General features: G+C 53.0%; 1 protein-coding gene across 1 annotated transcript; it reads left to right on the forward strand.

The window, feature by feature from the left end:
* Positions 1–13,137: 13,137 nt before the first annotated feature.
* Positions 13,138–14,966, forward strand: NPPB (natriuretic peptide B). Its single transcript, XM_005607522.4, has 3 exons — positions 13,138–13,720; positions 13,946–14,201; positions 14,760–14,966. The coding sequence occupies exons 1-3, from the start codon at positions 13,595–13,597 to the stop codon at positions 14,774–14,776; spliced, it is 399 nt and encodes a 132-aa protein (XP_005607579.1). The 5' UTR covers positions 13,138–13,594; the 3' UTR covers positions 14,777–14,966.
* Positions 14,967–18,778: the final 3,812 nt, after the last annotated feature.

Consider the following 18,778-nt stretch of genomic DNA (forward strand, 5'->3'; position numbering starts at 1 on the left):
TCTGAGGATGTGAGGGAGCACCTGCTGCGTCTCCCCCAGCTGCTGGCTGTCTACTGGCTGTCTTTGGGGCTCCTTGGTTTGTACAAGCATCACCCTCACTACTGGCTTTATGTTCATATGTGTGCATGTCTCTGTGTCCCAATTTCCCCTTTTTATAAGGATGACAATCATCTTGGATTAGGACCCACCCTAATGACCTCATTTAAATTTGATTAGCTCTGTGAAGACCCTATTTCCAAATAAGGTAATTCTGAGGTCCTGGGGTCTGGGGCTTCCACACGACCATAATGGTGACCTTGGGTAAGTCAGTTAACAGCACTGAGCCCCAGTTTTCTTGGCTGTAAAATGGGCTTGGTGACAATCCCCTCCTCCCCGAGGTGTGTATGCAAACACCGAGAGGAACAACAACACTTGGCATGGTGCCTGGCTCATGGTTGGCACGGGGAAGACAGTAGCTCTTATTTCCGTGTCATTCCTGGGATGACCTTGGCCAAGGGGCTGCAGCATCAAGAAGTACCTGCATTTGATCCCTGAGGGAAGGGAAGGGCCTGGCTGGGCCCCTGGGGAGCTGGCCTGGGGAGATGCTGGCATGGTCTGGCCTTTCCCGAGCCATGTGGAGCTGAGGGTGGCCTCTGGTCCACGCCCAGGCCCCCAGGAGTGCTTAGACTTGGCTTTTCATCTGCGGGTGGTGCGTTTGGAGGCCTCACCTTCAGGCTTGCTCCTGTGTTGTCCAGCTCGAGGTTTCTCAGCCTCAGCCCTGTTGCCATTTGGGGCCAGATGCTTCTTTGTTGGGGGGCTGCCCTGTGCAGTGTAGGATATTTGGCGGTTCCTGGCCTCCCCCTGCTCCCTAGTTGTGACAACCAGTAATGTGTTGGGCGTTGCCAAATGTCTCCCAGGGGTCAAGATCACACCCCTGGTCTAGCTGGCTGCTGTAGGAAGGGCTAGGATGCTGCCTCCATGGATGAATCTGGAAATAGGGGCCTGAACAGCAGTCTCTGTCACGGTGGACCTACCCCAAGTCCTGAATGAACTGCCCTCCCCAATCCTGAGGCTGCAGGCCTGGCTCCCTGGGGTCATCTCAAGGTGACTGTGGCCTGGCCTAGGCACGGTGGCCAGGGCTTGGCTGAAAACAGGCAGCCGGAAGCCCAGAGCAGGGGTGGGCTCGGGGAGGCCAGGCCAGGAGCAGGTGTGGACACGGTGCTGACAGGCCCAACTTATCAGGACCAGAGGCCCAGGCTCCAGACGAGCAGGTCGTGGGGCTTTATCAGCCGTGAGAGTGACAGAGTTTGCAACCATCCCGCTGGCCTGGGTGCTGACAGCAGAGCCGGGCCCAGGGCCTGCGGGTGCCCACCGCCGGCGGAGGCGTGTTGCTGGGAAGAGGAGAGGCTGGCGGGGAGAGGAGAGAGAGACGGAGATGAGCGTGGGCTTGCTTTTTTCCCGCTCTTCTTTCCTTCAAAGATTTAAAAATGTGTTTAGTTTCAAAGTTGATGATTGTTTACCGCAACAGGTTAAATTATTTTAAAGGGGGTGGGGAGTGCTGGGGTGTGCATTAGCGGGAGAAGGGAGGGGGTGGGTGAGAAAGGGAACACACCAGGAGCGAAATTCCTCCCGGACCTGTTTCTGTGGGTTTCCTCCTCCCCTCGCTGTTAGTGTCCCTCAACTACTGGAACAAATTACCACAAACTTACTGCCTTCAACAACAGAACTCCCCCACTTCTGGAGGCCAGAGGTCCAAAATCAGCATGACTGGGCTGACAGGTCGGAGGCCACGCTCCCTCGGGTGGCTCTGGGGAGAGTCCGTCCCCACATCTTCAGGCTCGTGTTGACTGCATCTCTCCCAGCTCTGCCCCTGTGGATCAGGAGCCTGGGAGGGGTTCAGCTGCGTGATCCTGGGGCAGCGTGTCGTTTCGCAGGTGATCACTGTCAGGGTGTCCACAGGGGCTGCAATCTCTGAAGGCGTGACTGGGGCTGGTGGATCAGTTTTCCTGGCCCCCAAAATGGGTGCAACTGATTTCTTGGTGGGAGTTATGCACACTAACTATCTCTTGTATAGTTATATAGCGTAATAATGGGCATGATTGCTAATTTGGATGGAGCGCTTACTTGCGCCAGGCCCTGTGATAAATGCCTTACATATATCATTTCATCTAGTCTTTCTCCCCCTGGTGGGTGCGGTTATTACAGGTGAGGCATTGAGAGGCCACAGTAGCTTGCCCAAGGTACACAGCTGGCATTCAGTGATCAGCTGCTGTGCAACAAATCAGCCCAAAACTTAGCGGCTGAAAACAACAACAGTGATCACTTTATTCTGTCTCGTGATTTCCGTGGGCAGGAAGCTTGGGACGGTCTGTGGGGTTTCTGGCTCAGGGTCTTCTGTGCCGCTGCAGGGGGCTGGCCAGACATTTCTCTCCCTTCCTGTGGCCTCAGGGCTTCTCCAGGTGGCTAGTTTGGGCTTCCTCGCAGCATGGCGGCCTCAGGGCTGTCGGCCTCCTTCCGCGGCGGCCCAGTGCTCTGACACAAGTGTTCTGGTGAGGAGCACAAACTTCTTCGGCCTTTATGACTTAGCCTGAGAACCCACAGAGTGTTACTTCTGCCATAGTCACAAACCCGTCCAGATTCAAGAGGAGGGAATGTGGACCCACTTTTTGATGGGAGGAGAGTCAAAGCCCCGTTGTAGGAAGAGTATTGGGTGGGAGATCTTGTGGCCGTCCTTGGAGATTCATCTGCCTCAGCTAGTAAGAGGGGGACTGACATCTGAACCCAGGCGAGCTGACTCCAGGACCCCAATCTCTGCCTTGCTGCACAGTGTTGCCCCATTAAGGTCTCAGTTCCCCAGAGACCTGAGGCATAGACCTTAGGACGTGAGAGGCCCAGGCCAAAGACGCTTCGCAAACACAGGATGCCTGTGTTCTTTCCTGCGGCTGCCGTAATGAAGCACCACACTGGGGGTGGCGGCTGGGAGTCTGAGATCAAGGTGCTGGCAGGGCCGTGCTCCCTCTGAAGGCTCCGGGGGGAGGATCCTTTCTTGCCTCTTCCAGCTTCCGGTGGCTGCCAGCAATCCTTGGAGTTCCTCGGCTTGTTGACACATCGCTCCAACCTCTGCCTCCGTTTTTATGTGCCTTTCCTCCCGTGTGTCTGTCTGTACCTGCGTCTTTGCTCTCCCTATAAGGACTCCAGTCCCATTGGATTTAGGGCCCACTCTACTCCAGTATGACTTCATCTCAACTAATTACATCTGCAAAGACAATACTTCCAACTAAGGTCACATTGTGGTGTTCTGGGTGGATGTGGATTTGAGGGGACACCAGTACACTTGGGACAATGCCCCTTTCTGATTTTCCTGTCACACCCCCGCTACTGTCCCAGTTCCTCACATTGTCCCACACAGCCTTTTAAATGAGGGAGAACGGCCCCAGGTCCCCCATGTCCAGGAGGATGCAGCTCGACCTCTGAGCCCGCGGGGGATGGCCACCTTCACTGGGCAGTAACGTCAGGGGAGAAGAGCTGGCCAGTGGCCTTCGGAGCCTTGCCAGGCCATCCCCACTTCCTGTGGTGGGCCTGTCACAGGGCTTGCTTCGCAAGCACTCAGCCCAGCTTCTGTGCTGACCCTCGCCAAGCACAGACTGTCCTCTAACAGCTCTATTAATATCCCTCATGTGAACATTCTGGGACGGCCATTCATGAGCTCGTCCCCACGTGTGCCCCCCACTCCAAGCCATTCATGAGTGTGGCCCTCTAGGCCTGGCTGGCTCCCCGCTCCTGCGCCCTCTCTCTGTTCTCTGCTCCTTCCCTGCCTCCCCTACTCCATTCCCAGAGTGTCTGCAGGATCTCAGCCACCATGCGCTTATTCTTCGCAGGGACCCCCACTGACATAGAGGCAGCTGTGTTCACAGCATAGTCTGAACGAACACTGTCTGCCTGGAGACGTGCTCTGCACAGCCCTTCCCAGCGACTGCAGCGTGGATGGCGCCCCAGGAGGCGTGCAAGCCACCGTGGAAGGCACTCACTGTGCTGTGTGTAAGATCCACTTTTTCACAGGCATCCCCACAACTTCCATGAGCATCCCTGACTCCATTCGCCTAACCCTCATGACAAAGACTGAACTGCCACAGTCCTGCCGGAGGGCCGGCTGCTCATCAGCATGGAGGTCCGCGGACACGCTCAAAGCCTTTAATTTGGTCAAGCTCACTCGCGGGCATCTATCCTGAGTACAATATTTAAAACAGTGGTTCTCAGTCAGGTGCATTTTTGCCCCCAGGGGGTATCTGGCAATATCTGGAGGCTTTTTTGGTTGTCGCAATTTGGGCGAGGGGATGCTACCAGCACGTAGGGTAGAGGCCAGGGAGGCTGCTAAGCATCTAGAACAAAGGCGGGGGTACAGATGGAAGAATTACACCTGTGGAAGGAGAGGAAGTTTAAAATATCAAAAGACTACTTTGTAGACCTCTATGCACCTTAATGTGAAAACCTAGACCAAACAGATGAATTCTTAGGGAAATACAGCTTTCCAAAATTAACTGCAACTGAGATAAAATGAAAATTTAAATAGACCTATTTCTGTAGAAGAGGCAGAAAAAGTTTTCCACAAACTATGCCTGCAAAAAAAAAAAACCCAAAAGGAAACAAACAAAAATCCAGTCTCAGATAGTTTCATGGGGAAATCCTCCCACAGCTGTAAAGCCAAGGTATTCCCACCCTCCATTGTTGCAGAACATAGAAAATTAAGGAATGTTGTCCAATTTTTTTATTGACATAATTCATCTCCCGTGTTTTAACCATACTTTTAGTATATTCACAGGGTTGTGCAACCATCATGACTGATTCCAGAGCATTTTTATCACCCCCAAAAGCAGCTCTGTACCTATGAGCAGCCATTCCCCGTTCCTCCTTTCCCTCCAGCCTCTGGCAACCACTAATCGGCCTTCTGTCTCCTTGGCTTTGCCTATTCTGAACGTTTCGCATAAATAGAATCATACAACACGTGGTCTTTTGTGTCTGGCTTCTTTCACTCAGCATAATGTTTTCAAGGTTCATCTGTGTTGTAGCGTGGATCAGCACTTTATCCTTTTCATGGCTAAGTACTATTCCATTGTGTGCATATGCCATATTTTGTTTATTCGTTCATCAGCTGATGCACATGTGAGTTGTGTCCACTTTTTAGCTATAATAAATAATGCTGCTATGAGCATTTGTGGACAAGTTTTTGCATGGACCCATATTTTCATCTTTCCTGGGTACATACTTAGGAGTGGGCTCACTGAGTCACATGGTAATTCTGTGCTAAATGTTTTGAGGAACTGCCAAAGTGCTTTCCACAGCAGCCCCACCAATTCCTATTCTCGTTAGCAGTGTCTGAGGACCCCAATTTCTCCACATCCTCTCCAACACTTATTTTCCTTTTTTTTAAAATTATAGCCATCTTAGCGTATAGAGTGGTATCTCATTGTGGTTTTGATTTGCATGTCCCTAATGACTAATGACGTCGAGCATCTTTTCATGCTTATTGGCCAATTGTATATCTTCTCTGGAGAAATGTCTGTTCAAATCCTGTGCCCATTTTTAAAGTTGGGCTATTTGTGTTTTTATTGTTCAACTGTAAGAGTTCTTTAAATATTCTGGACACAACAGATATATGATTTGCAAGTATTTTCAAATATGAGTTGCATTTTCATTTTCTTCATAGTGTCATTTGATGCACAAAAGTTTTAATTTTGATGAAGTCTAACTCATCTATTTTTTTCTTCAGTTGCCTGTGCTTTATGTGTCATATTCTGACTAAGCCAAGAGAAAACAAATATGCCAAAAATGGTTTTATCTGAGTGACGGGTATATGGGAGTTCTCTGAATTATTCTTGGGACTTTTCCGTAAACAAATATAGCATATGCACACAATGGAATATTACTTAGCCATGAAAAGGATAAAGTGCTGATCCACACTACAACACAGATGAACCTTGAAAACATTATGCTGAGTGAAAGAAGCCAGACACAAAAGACCACGTGTAGTATGATTCTACAGTAGTTAAAAGTAAAAAGCGTCTGGCCCCTAGAAAGCCTTCAGTCACTAGGGGTGTGGGTGTCACCCTGTGTGATGTCCTTTGTATGCTCTCGTCCACCCAGACCCTACAACGACCCTATACCCAGATACCCACCTTATACCCAACTCACAGTTGAATCAATTGAAACACTGACTTCCTGTGTGGCCCTGGACAGGGACCCTTATCTCCTCAGGCCTCTGTTTTCCAATCTGTAAAAAGGCAGAGGACCAGAGGCCGTGTTTTCCAGGATGAGGGCTGAAACGCCCTGGGGAGACAGGGAGAAGGAAGGGAAACCCAGGGGGTCCGAGGCTGGTCCAAGCAGAGCAGCCCTGTGCTTATCCTTCTTACCCGTGGGGCTGTGGGTTAGTGTTGTGACGTAAATATTCTGCTGCTAAAACAGCAAAGTCAACCCCGGGTGAAATTCGCACCCTATGTGCCTCTCAGGGCTCTTCCATCCATCCCTAAAAACCTGGGGTGGGGTTAAGGGAGGCAGGCGCCTAGACTTCATCCCACCCACCCCTCTTTATTCAGCTCTCACCCGCTGATGTTTCCTCTGCCCAGTGGGAGTGGAACCGATTCCCAGCCAAGAAGGTGACTGCCCAGGGCAGTGCTCCATCGCCCGTGAGCTGAGAGTCTGCGGAAGAGCAAACTCTGCCCGGACCTGACGCCGGAAGAGAAAGGCCACCAAGCGCGAAGCAGAAATTAAGCTGCTTGACTACAAGACTTTCAGAGGACGCCGGCATGCCAAAGGGGCCACCCAGGGACAAGGGCCAGCCACACTCTGCACACAGTTCGTTTAACAAGTGTCTGGTGGTGAAGAGTCAAGTCCTAAAGCGACAGATCTCCAGGGAAAGATTCCACAGACCCTCCCGCAAGGATAGGATGGAGGTTCCAAGTCCCTGAGTCTAAGAAGGCTCTAAGCCGCCAAGATTTCTGAGAGCTCAGTCCCTGTCAGGCGCTGTCCCAAGCGCTGGACGAGGGTTAATTCCTGTAATCCTCACAAAAGACCGTATTGTTCCCATTTTACTTACGGGGGAACAGCGGCACAGAGAGGTTCGGTAACTTGCCTGAGGAGGCACAGCTGGTAGCTGGCAACTTTCAGGGAGGGTTGGTGCTGGAAATCTCACCCATCCCTTGGGCTTGGGCGGGGAGACTGAGCCTCGGGAGCGGATGCAGCTTTCACGGAGCAGGGAGCTCAGTGACGGAGGCAGGCTGTGCTCTTTTCCCTGACACCGGAGGAGGGATGGTGTTGGGGGGAGCAGACGTGGGTGCGGGGGGCCTGCGGAGCGATGACGACCCCAAGTCGGGGAGGGAGCGGGCCTGCGCGGCTGCAGCTGCATCCGTTCAGTAACTGGCTGCTGGGCAGGAGGTCTGTGCCGCCTCGCTGCTGGTACGCCCCTCTCTCTCGGCCAAGTGTCGGGCTGTCGCCGCCCGGGGCGGCCCAAGGTGGTCAGACGCGCAGTGTCAGCGCCCTTGAAGGCAGGCAGCGGGGTCTGGCGCAGCAAAGGCGGGCGGTGAGAACCTGAGCCCAGCAACGTGGAAGGAGGATGCTAATGCAAGTTGGGAAATGCCCCTCGCCCTGGATCCTGCCTCCAGGTACCTTCGGACAAAAGACCCCTCTATGAGGGAGAAGCGCGGACAATCCTTACCTTCCCCTCCGCATCTGGGGGCCCAGATTTAGCACATAAAAATATAGGACATCCAGTTAAATTTGAATTTCAGACAAGCAAGGATTGATTCTTTTAGTTTCTCAGCCCCAGCTTACTCATCATAGATGTGCCCTCGTGAAATGCTCTCCTAGAAGATCCCTGAGCACAGGGCCTGGCTCCAGGTGCATGCTCGTTAATTCTCTCTGTCTCTGGGCCAATCCGGGTAGGAGGAGATGTTTAATTAGGGCATCCCAGCCCATGGGAACAGACTCTCCCAGCTGAGGAGGCGGTGGGGGGCAAGCCTTCCAGGTTAGCTCCTCCCTGCGAGGTCAGCTGCTTTCGCCGAATCACCCAGTGTGGGCCATGGAGCATCTCTCCTAGGGCTCCCCTACGTAGTTCTGTTTCCACTGGAGCGCAAACCAGACCTTTAGCTGGTGGCCCCGAACCATCTAAACCAGACTTATGATGGGTCAAGCCGGTGCCCCCCGACCCATGGAGATTAAGAGCGGCTTCCCCTGAGGTCTGGCCCCTACCCACCATGGGACGCTGGGCTCAGACTCCATCTCCCTCCTGCACTGGCAGCATCAGAGAACGATTGTCACCCCCATTTCCAGGCTCTGGGCTCTGAGCTGAGATGTGCCTTGGCCTCTTCTCCGGCAGGAAGGAGGTGAGATTCCTGGACCAGGAGGACCTCGGGAAGGAACCTCCTCCAGGGGCGGAGGGACCACTTTCTCATGGTGTCTCTGGTATGGCAGTCACAGGCTACACAAATGCCTGACTGGCTGTGGGGCCTGACCTGCGTGTCCTTAGCCCTGCTTCTTAAGGAGCCCCCTTCAGCCTGGCGACGGGGCAGGGCTGGCTGCCTAATTAGATGATAAGCATCTTGAAGGCTGGCTTTGGACCTTCTAATTCCTCCATCTCTCCCTACCGTCCCAGGAGAGAGCCCTGCAGGGTGTGGATTCTGGGGTGTCTCTCCTCCTTCCTCCTGCATCTCTCCCACCTCCTGATCCATGCCTGCTGTTTGGATTTGAAGAAAATCCTGCTTCTAATTCTCTCTCCGGCTCCAACAGCTTTTTGGAAAGTTATCAGGCACGTTTTCTGCTTCCCGTCTGACCACGGGGGATTAACTCTCATTGCAAGAGGAGGGAGTGAAATTAGACAGCATTCAGTTCTTTTGTCTGCAAAGGCTCTAGACCTTGGACTGTTACCAAGGGCTGAGATGTCTTGGCCTCAAGAAACGTTTCTAAGAAAAAGGCATGCAGGTTCTTCTGGGAACTGTGTCAGTTAGGAATCTTTGGCATGGAAGTGACAGAAATCTAACTTAAATTGGTCAAAGCGAAAAAGGGGGGGGGCAGATTTATTGGCTCACATAAGTGAAAAATCCAAAGTAGATTGACTTCAGGCACTGCTGGATCCAGGGGCCCCAGTGATGTCACCGGGACATCAGCTACGGGGACAATATGAGTCCAGTCCTTTCCGGGGGTGTGGGAAAGATAAGGTGACCCTTTCAGAGTTCCTTTTTTAAACGTCAGCCCGTTAGTTCATTTGGCTTATACATATTAATAAGGACCATGGTAAGATCAGATCAATTGTGTCCCCTCAAGGCCACCAATGTACCTCAGAAAGAAAAGAGAGAGTGTTCTATAAAGTGTCTGTAGCCTTATGAAGGCTGACCATTCTTCCAGGAAGAGAACATCTCATGCGGCACTGCTCTCAGAGCTCCTTTTCCTTATGAAGTTACGGCAATGGGAGGGAGGGTGAGAGAGAGGGAGAGAGATCGAGAGACAGACAGACAGACAGACAGGCAGACAGGCAGACAGACAGACAGAGGAGACTATTACCCCACAACACAGGGGCAGCCCCTCCGCCACACTCAGATGCTCCAGATATTGCTGGGGAGGCTGGACATGGGGTGGGAAGAGCTAATAGCGATTTCCTTCCAGGCTGCCAAGCTCCGACCTCCCTTTGTTAACGTCAGTCTAGAGATTCACTTCAAAAGCAGAGAATATCGACACACTCAGGCTGGTTTCCAAAGCACCCCTGACACACACACACATGCGTGCACGTGCATGCGATGCCTGCCACAGCTGTGAAGGGTCTGATGGCCCCTCTGCAGATGGTGTCTGCCTTTTGGAGGAGGCCTAAGGGTCACAGAAGATGAGGCACTATGAGGGGCTGGCAGCTGGCAAGCAGACCTAACCATGAACTAGGGGCGGCTGACTACAGCAGGGCGTTCGAGCCTAGGAGAAATCCTGGTCTGATTTCTTCATTCTACACGAGGAGAAACGGAGTTCCAGAGCAGAAATATGACTTGCACAAAGCCACACAGGGAGTCAGTGCACCCACCACCTGCTGACTGCCTGCACAGTGCTCTCTGCTTCCTCCTTCCCCTTTCCCCACGTGCCCAGTGCTCTCATGCTGCCCCATGGCTGCCCAGGACTGGACTGGAGATTAGAGCAGGATGGGGGAGCTCGGCACATCTGTGGCCGAGCCGTGCTTCCTGACTGGACCCAACTGCCCCCAACTTTTCCTTTCCTGCATTTTCTTCCTTCTGCCAAGAGCCCAGGGGCTATAGACCGAATGCTTGTGTCCCGTCAAGATCCCTATGTTGAAACCCATTCCTGCAATGTGATGGTTTTTGGAGGTGGGCCTTTGGGAGGTGATTAAGTCATGAAGGCAGAGCCCCCATGAATGGGATTAGTGCCCTCATAAAAGAGACCCAGAGAGCTCCCTTGTCCCTTCTACCATGTGAGGACACAGTGAGAAGATGGCCACTTATAAACCAGGAAGTGGGCCCTCCCCAGACACCAAATCTGCAGAACTGTGAGAAATAAATCCTTGTTGTTTAAGCCACTCAGTCATAAATAACAGAGCACCCAGAACTCACTACCATGTTGGTGATCACGTCATCCTGGGGGGCCTGCAATCGCGTCTATCTTTCTCCTGCACTGTACGCTCCTCAAGGGCAGGATTCATCGTGTCCATTGTGTCTTCCCACCTCCTAGCAGAAAGCTTAGTTTTACCTGCACAGTCCCGTTTCATCCTCACAGCAACCCTGTGAGCTAGACCCGAAACCACGTGAAGAGAGAGGAAGTAACCGCCCGAGGCCACATAAGTGGTAAATGTGGAGGTGGGGTCGAATCCAGGCAGTCTGATTCCACAATCTGGACTCCAGCCCACTGAGACCCCAGGCCTTCAACGAAGGTTTGTTGAATGAATTAAGAGTCTTCTTTCTTTCTCTGTAGCCAGCACCCAGCACCCAGCACCTAGGGCTTGACATAGAGAAAACCAGGACTGCGACCACCACCACCCTTCGTGAGGACTGACTAAGAGCCAGGCACTGTGCCCCGCATTTTACATACACTGTTTTAGTTTCGTATTGCTACTGAAACAAATTGTCACAAACTTAGTGGCTTCAAATAACACAAATTAATTTTCCTACAATTCTGGAGATGAGAAGGCAGAAGTATGTTCCATTGGGCTAAAATCAAGGTGCTGGCAGGAGGCCTGTGCTCCTTCCAGAGTCTCTAGGGAAGAAGCCACTTCTTTGCCTTTTCCAGCTTCTGGAGACCAATGACAGTCCTTGGCTCGTGGCCTCTTCCTTCCTCTTAGACGATGCCAGCAGGGTCGCATCTTCTCTCCTCTCTGACCCCTGTTTCCGTCCTTCCGTTTCTCTCTCTATCCTTGACCCTCCTGCCTCTCTCTTATAAGGACCCTTGTGGCTACATGGGGTCCTCCTGGGTAAGCCAGGCTAATGTCCCCACTTCCAGATCCTTAACTTAATCACACCTGCAAAGCCCTTTTTACCATGTAAAGTATCATACTCGTAGGTCCTGGGGACTAGGATACGGACATCTTTGAGGGGCTATTATTCAGCCGACTACATATATCATCTCATTTAATCCTTGGGTGGTAATGCTGTGGCATAGACGGTATGATTAGCTCCATTTAATAGAAGTGGAAAGTGCATGGCAGACAGTAGGCACTCAGTAAATGTTTGTGGGAATAATCTGGCACAGGAGCTGATTGATGATATATTGTCCTTCCCTGGACAGAAGGCCCTGGAGGAGGTATTCAGTCTTGCATCTTCCCTAAAGTCTACTCCCACAATTCCCCCTGCTGGGGGCAGGTGGAGGCTCTGTCAGAGGGCTTAGCACTTACCTCTTTCCCCAGTGAGATCACAATCTCCTTCATGCACATGCGCACACTCACACACACACTGCCCCAGCTTCGAGAATCTTCCCAGGACTGGCATCTTTACACAGCCCTTACCCCTCCCCGATCTGCATCTGCAAAATGCTCATTCCAGCCATACTTGACACCCTTCCTCTTGCACACACAGCCACCAGACTTGCACATCCCTCACAGCACAGCTCCCTGTAACTTCAGAGATGATTAATCTAAAGTTCTTTTAGTAGAAACACCTGGCAATCACTCTGGCAATGATCAGAAGTTTCAGGTTTGAAAACAGACTGCCTGGGTTGGAATCCAGACTTGTCAGTTGTGTGACCTTAAGAGAGCAGACTAAGCTCAGTTTCCTCATCTGAAAAATGAGGGATGAGAACACTTTCTCACTCCATATCTGGCAGATGCTATTTTTTTAAGTTAACATTGGCTTAGAGGTCACAGCTTCTGCCCCTTGCTTCCCCTTTTCCATTTATGTGATAAACTTATCTCCCTTCCTGGACAACCCTGCTCCCTCATCCTGCTGCTTGTTAGCACGTTATCTGGAAGGAGTGGTGACATTGGTCGTGGACACTTTATTTAATCTGCTGTGTCTCTCCCCAGGGCCATTTTTTTTTTTTTTGGAGCTTCATTTGTAATCACAGATGGGAGGTCCAGACCGTCTGCTAATGGGAATTAGATCCTGGATGATCAGATAAGGGGAGAGTACTCTTCACATCTGTTGTGTCCCACCAGATGGATAACCATCTCCCAGTCATCCTTGCTTCTTCCGTCTGCGTTGGCTTGGTGGGGGAGAGAAGGTGTTGGCACCTGGAGGAGATTCGATAGAAGGCATTCCTGGATGACTTCATCCCTAGGCCTTGCCTCTCAAAATTCCTGCCAAATCAGTTCTACCCTTTAAGGGATGGAAGCGGGGTCGGCATTCCAGAAGTTCCTTGTCACACCCAGGCTTTTAATCAGGTGACATTGGAGAATTAGCATCCTAGTGTAGGGGCTTGTGAGAGGATGGGGAGGGGTCTTAGACGTCTCCCGCCCCTGCCCCACGCTTGTCTTTCTGGCTGGACCTGCGTTGAGGGGAGCAAGACCTCTTGCGCAGAGTTTGCTCAGACAGATCAGAACCACGGACAGCGGCCAGTGGCCCGGGAGGCCGGCCGGGGAGAGTCACGGGCGGCGCCGAGCCGCAGGAGGGGAGGGAAGACGCGCGCGCTGGTGGGGTGTTGCCTGGGGCTGTTCTCGCTCTGAGTCACCCCGTGCGTCCTGCACTTGCGTCGGGCCTCGGAACGCTGGAGCTCTCCCTGCCCTCTCCAGGAATGGTTGCGGGTGGGGAGGAAAGGGGAAAGCGCCACGCTAAGACCCCGGGATTTTTGCAGGAAAGGAGGAAGCAGGAGGCGAGGGACCTGTTGGTGTCCCCCGCGTGCTCCCGCCCCCCGCCAGACCCATTTCTATACAAGGCCTGCTCTCCCCAGCCTCCACCCCGGGCGAGGACTGGTCGCAGGCGCGGAGGGGTGCATTCCCCCACCCTGAGCTCAGCGGGCCGGAATGCGGCCGATAAATCAGAGATAACCTCGGATGGCCGGTCCGGCCCGGCTCCCAGGCCCGGGATAAAAGCCCGCGGTTGCCCGAGGATCCAGGAGAGCCCCCGCGGGCCGGGAGGAGGTGAGACGTGAACCCGGACGTAGCACAGTAGCAGCGGCCGCAACATCTGCCCGCCTCTCCAGCGACATGGACCTGCAGATGGCGCTGCCCCGGGCACTCCTGCTCCTCCTGTTCTTGCACCTGTCGCCGCTGGGAGGTCGTTCCTACCCACTGGGCGGCCTCGGCCCCGCCTCGGAACAGTCCGGAATACAGGTTAGTGCTGAGGGACTGCATAAACTCGGGCCGCTGGGAGGGGGCCGGCAGCAGTAAGAACCTGTCCCCATCTACCGTCCTGAATGGTCCCCACCCTCCCTTGGGAATTAGTGATAAGGGAATAGGAAAGCGATGAGATTGGGTGCCAGGACCCTGTCCCCAAGGCAGGGTGCCATCAAGGGTAGCTGGGGGTTCCTGAAGCTTGGGCTCCCCCACCCAATGCAGGAGCTGCTGGACCGTTTGGGAGACTCCGTCTTGGAGCCGCAGGCAGAGCGGATGACCCTGGAGCCCCTCCAGCAGGACCGTGGCCCCGCAGAAGCCTCGGAGACCCGGGGGGCAGCCCCTACGGGTGTCCTTGGGCCCCGCACGAAGGTCCTCCAGGCCCTGCGGGGACTACGCAGCCCCAAGATGATGCGCAACTCGGGCTGCTTCGGGCGGAGGCTAGACCGGATCGGCTCCTTCAGTGGCCTGGGCTGCAATGGTGAGCACCCACCCCCGTTCCCACTGTGTTCCACCATTAGAGTCACTCCTGGGTTTGATGTCTCTGGTGACCACACTCTGAGGGAAGGACACCTGGACATTACTGCCTCTTGCTGACAGTCTTCAGGGCCAAGGAGTGCCTTTCTGGAAATATTAAATGTGGATGCCATTCATCACCATGCCCATGAGTCCCCACCCACCTTCTATCCACTCTCTGCCTCTTAGCAAAAGGGGCAGAATTGCCCTAGGGTGGGAATCCAGTCATTGTCTGGCAGTCCCTCCTTGGAGCAGAAAGAGTCCTAAATGTTTTTCTCCTGGTTTCCCCTAAGCTGTCCGTAACTGCAAAGGCAGAGGGCAGGATCATCAGGGAATCAGTAATCCCCAGTTTACAGATGAGGAAACTGAGGTGCAGAGAAATGGATTATTCTAAAGTCTCAAACGTCTGGATCAGCTGAGGGTGGGGGCGTGGTGGCAGGGATGGCACACAGTGAGGACAAGCTCAGATCCTGCCTCAGTCTTCCGCCCTAACCATCATCATCCTCTCCCCCTCCCCCCACAGTGCTGAGGAGGTATTAAGAGGAAGTCCTGGCCGCAGACAACCGCATCTGACTCTCCATCAACCCCCTGATCCCCTCTGAAGCAACTCCTATTTATTTATTTGTATTTATTTATTTATTTAGATTGTTTTATATAAGATGGCTCTTACCTTTGAGCACAAATTTGCTGTGGTGAAATAAAATCAATGTTATGGCTCTTTCTTTTGAAACTGATTTGTCTCTGTGCATTAAAAATAATCCATCATTAAAAAAAACCCAAGCGAAAAACCCAAACCTTGTGTTTTCTTGATGGTCCCGAAGGTGTATTAAGACACCATTAAGGGTGGAGAAGGGATGTGGTCTCAAGGGCTAGTCAAGTGGCAGGTGGACGGCTTTCTTTTCTTTAAGGGTTTTTCATGCTCTGAAATGTCTATAAATACTCGAGCACTTGAGACACTTGCAGAAGCTACTTTTCAAAGCCCGGCAGCTTCTCCCTGGGAGTGGAGCAGTCCCTGATGAATTCGTGCAACGTGAGGGTGTGTGTCGAAGTGTCTGCCCGCCTGGTCTTCCCTCTGCCTGGAATTCTGCCCTTATGGGCATTCTCCCTGGTCTTTGTGGTTTCCAGAAGATTCAAGCTAAAAAATCTCAGAGATTGGGAGCAGCGAGTGTGTGTGTATGTGTGTGTGTGTGTGTGTGTGTGTTACACACTGGCTCATGTGCTTTCCTGAATGGCAGTGATCCCGCCATCCTGCCCTAACCCTTAGCTTCAAGCCTTCAATTTCTGATGTCATCCTGGAAAAGACCCTTTGAGTTCAATAGCATTTTCATTTCCGGAGCACGTGAGTTTAGAAGTATCTGACAGAAGGCTAAGCATTTCAGGGTGCCCCTCCTCTGGGGCCCCACGTCTCCACTTCCTCTCTGCCCTAGAGAGAGAGGCCCCTCATTCTAAGGCAGAAAAGGAGACAACCACCAGAATCCTACTGTGTTGCCTTGACCAGCAGGGAGTCCTGGCGGGGGTCACTGCCCTCTCCTCTACGGGCCCCCCTCCCCAGGCATCCTGTGTTCTCTGCCTCCCAGACCACACAACCCAGCTTTTAGGCTCCCCGGCCTCAGCTCATGCAGTTCCCTTTGCGCAGAATGCCTTCTATGATCCTAGCTCAGCAGAAGGGACGGGGTTATTATCATCCCCATTTTACGGATGAGAAACCCAAGACCCAGAAAAACACAGCATTCTCCTGGACAGTGTACGGCCACCAAGGGCCAGTGCTGGGGTGGAGTGGAGACCCCAGGGACTCTGGAGCCTGCGCTCCTGGCCTTGACCTGCACTCTCACGGCCTTTCTGCTGTTCCCCTCCAACATCTCTGAGAGACGGGAACCAGGAGTGGGGGGGGGGGGGTCTTTGCATCATTTCTCATTTTAACCGAGTGTACTTCACGGGTTACGGATGCCTAATGAGATCAACTAAGATTTTAAAAGTGAGGTTTCAGGAGCAACTTATTTTCTGACAAAACTGTGAGCCAGCTTTGCCTAATGTTTCTGACCCAGGGAGGGCAATGAGTCATTCGAATTGTTAGCATTTATAAAGGCCTCCTTATGCACCAGGCACAGTCCTGTTAACTTACATAGTCCTCATCACAACTCTGTGAAGTAAGAATTCTTATTATCTCCCATTTTTCAGATGGGGAAACTGAGGCACAGAGAGATGATAACTCGCTCAGGGTCACGCAGTTAGTAAATGGCAGAGACCGGATTCAGCTTGGCCCCAGCACCCAGGCCTCAAACCACTGCACCACCTGGCCTCTCCCAAGTCAGTGAATTAGGCTCGCTGGTGGGATGGAAGGTTCTCCTCCTAAGGGCATCACTCAGTTCAACATTTGGTGCCACTGCCTGTTGGCCACCTTTCCCCTCTGCTCAGGTCATGAAGACAGACCCCTTTCCAGAACACCCCCTCCCCCAATCCAGCCAGCACTTCAGAATCTTCCAGGTGAGTCTGGCTCATCCATAAATCCGGCTCGGCTGGTGGAGTCTGCACATTTGGTACATCCTGTTACTTAGGCCTTTTCTCCAAGCAAAGGTCCAGGAAAGAGAACCCCAAAGTGAACTGCAAAGGAGCTAAATGCGACTGTGGAGGGTGGGGAGTGGTGGCCTGATGGGCCCAGGGAGTGACATCTCGCTGACCTCCCCTCATGTTTGGTGTTTGTGGGCAGCATGGCAGCACAGGCACTGTCTCTGGATGCCCTTGAAAACCAGCCCTCCCTAAGCTGTGACCCTGGCCCCTTCAAATAGCCCCCTTGTAGCTACAGCCATGGCCTTGACCTCCCTGACCTCCCTATTATCAACCCCCGCCCCCCAACAAAGCTGCCAGACTGTCTGTCTCCATGGCTGCTTGGCCCTGCCATCTTCCCAGAGAGAAAAGTTGTGAAAACAGACCCCAGGAGGTCTGGGCATGGCTTCAGAGCTGGAAGGAGTTTCAGTAGAGGGTTGGCTGGCTTTGCTGGGCCTCAAGTGTTGAGGTTACAGAAGTCAGGACATTATTGAGCCTGAATGCTTCATCTCATGTGGCCGATTCTGCACCTGTGACATTCCCAAGGAATGCTGAGACCCTCTCCATCCCTCTTGTGGCAGCTTTGACCCTTCTGAGAATGATTTGTGGCAAGAAAAAAATGCGCTTCTCTTCCCGCAGAGGCAGGTCTAAACAAAATCATGAACTTGGCCATTTGTGCCTGTTGTAGTTCTCAGCCTTCTTTGCTGTCTCTTTAGGATTTTTCAGGCACTGCCTTAGTTTTTTTTGAGGAAGATTAGCCCTGAGCTAACTACTGCCAATCCTCCTCTTTTTTTTTTTTTGCTGAGGAAGACTGGCCCTGAGCTAACATCCGCAGGCACTGCCTTAGTTTTAATAATCAGTGCTATTCCACTAAGTAACCTGTTTCTCTCCTGGGGTCAGGAGCCAGCCCCATACAGATGCCTGGACATCCTGGAGCGTTTCTAAAACCAAACTCGGCACCTGCCCTGGGACACTGGCTCCCGCTCTCGTGCCCCCTGCTCTCCTGTCTCCAGTGCTGCTGAGCACAGCCCCTGCCCTTGAGGCTTCAGTGCACACAAGCCCCACTTCCACCCAGCAGCACCACACTTTCCTGCCCGAGGACTCTCTCTGGCAGCTGGAGCCCAGTTGGCTCCCTTCGGGGCAGGCAGGAAGTGCTGGGGAACTGACATCAACCAGGAGCGGGAGTTGGCACTTAAAGACCCCAGTGCTCTCGATTCACAGCTGGTGCGTATCTTACACTGGTTCCCGGAGTTCTTTGTCGGGGGGGGGGGGGGTGCGGATTAAGCTTCAAATGCCCCTGCTGGTCACTGACTTCATTCTCTCCCTGGTCACTTTCACTCTCCTGCCCATGTTCCCTGGGATTGTCTTCAAAATAAACTACCTATGCTTGAATCCTCGTCTCACGTTCAGGAGATCCCACACTAAGACACTCCCAAACGATTGAACCTTCTCCCGGGGCTCCGCCCTCGATGACTAGAGCGCTTGGAATCTTCTTGGACGCCATTCTCTGGCTGGACCACCCAGGCAGGCACCATGTCCACTCCTTCTTCCTTCCTAGCACTTCCTGCACCCAAGCCTTCACCTCCACTCCTGGTTTAGAGCCTCACCACTCATGCCGACATTGGCACCACCTTCCTGACTGGCCTCCCCGCGCCAGCCTCCCTGACCCTGTTCTTCCTGCGTCAGAGAGGGCAAGGTGTGGTGGTGGACACTCAGGTATGTATCGTGGGGGTGGGGGGGGGGCGTGGTACGAGAGGCACTGAAGGCAAACCCACTGATTTAATCATTCGGAAAATATTTTCTAAAGAATCAGCATGTGCCAGTTCTGCGCTCAGTCTGGGATACAGCTGTGCCTCCCACCTGCTCAGTCTGCGCTTCTGGTCTCCTGGAAAATGCAGCCTTAGCAACGGCTGACCTGGTTCTCAGGGCTGCTATCTGACCCCGTCTCCACCTCCATGTACTAACCACCCCTCCCCGCCGACCACTGCACCACCCCCC

Source organism: Equus caballus, chromosome 2 (assembly GCF_041296265.1).
Source record: "Equus caballus isolate H_3958 breed thoroughbred chromosome 2, TB-T2T, whole genome shotgun sequence".
NCBI lineage: Eukaryota > Metazoa > Chordata > Mammalia > Perissodactyla > Equidae > Equus > Equus caballus.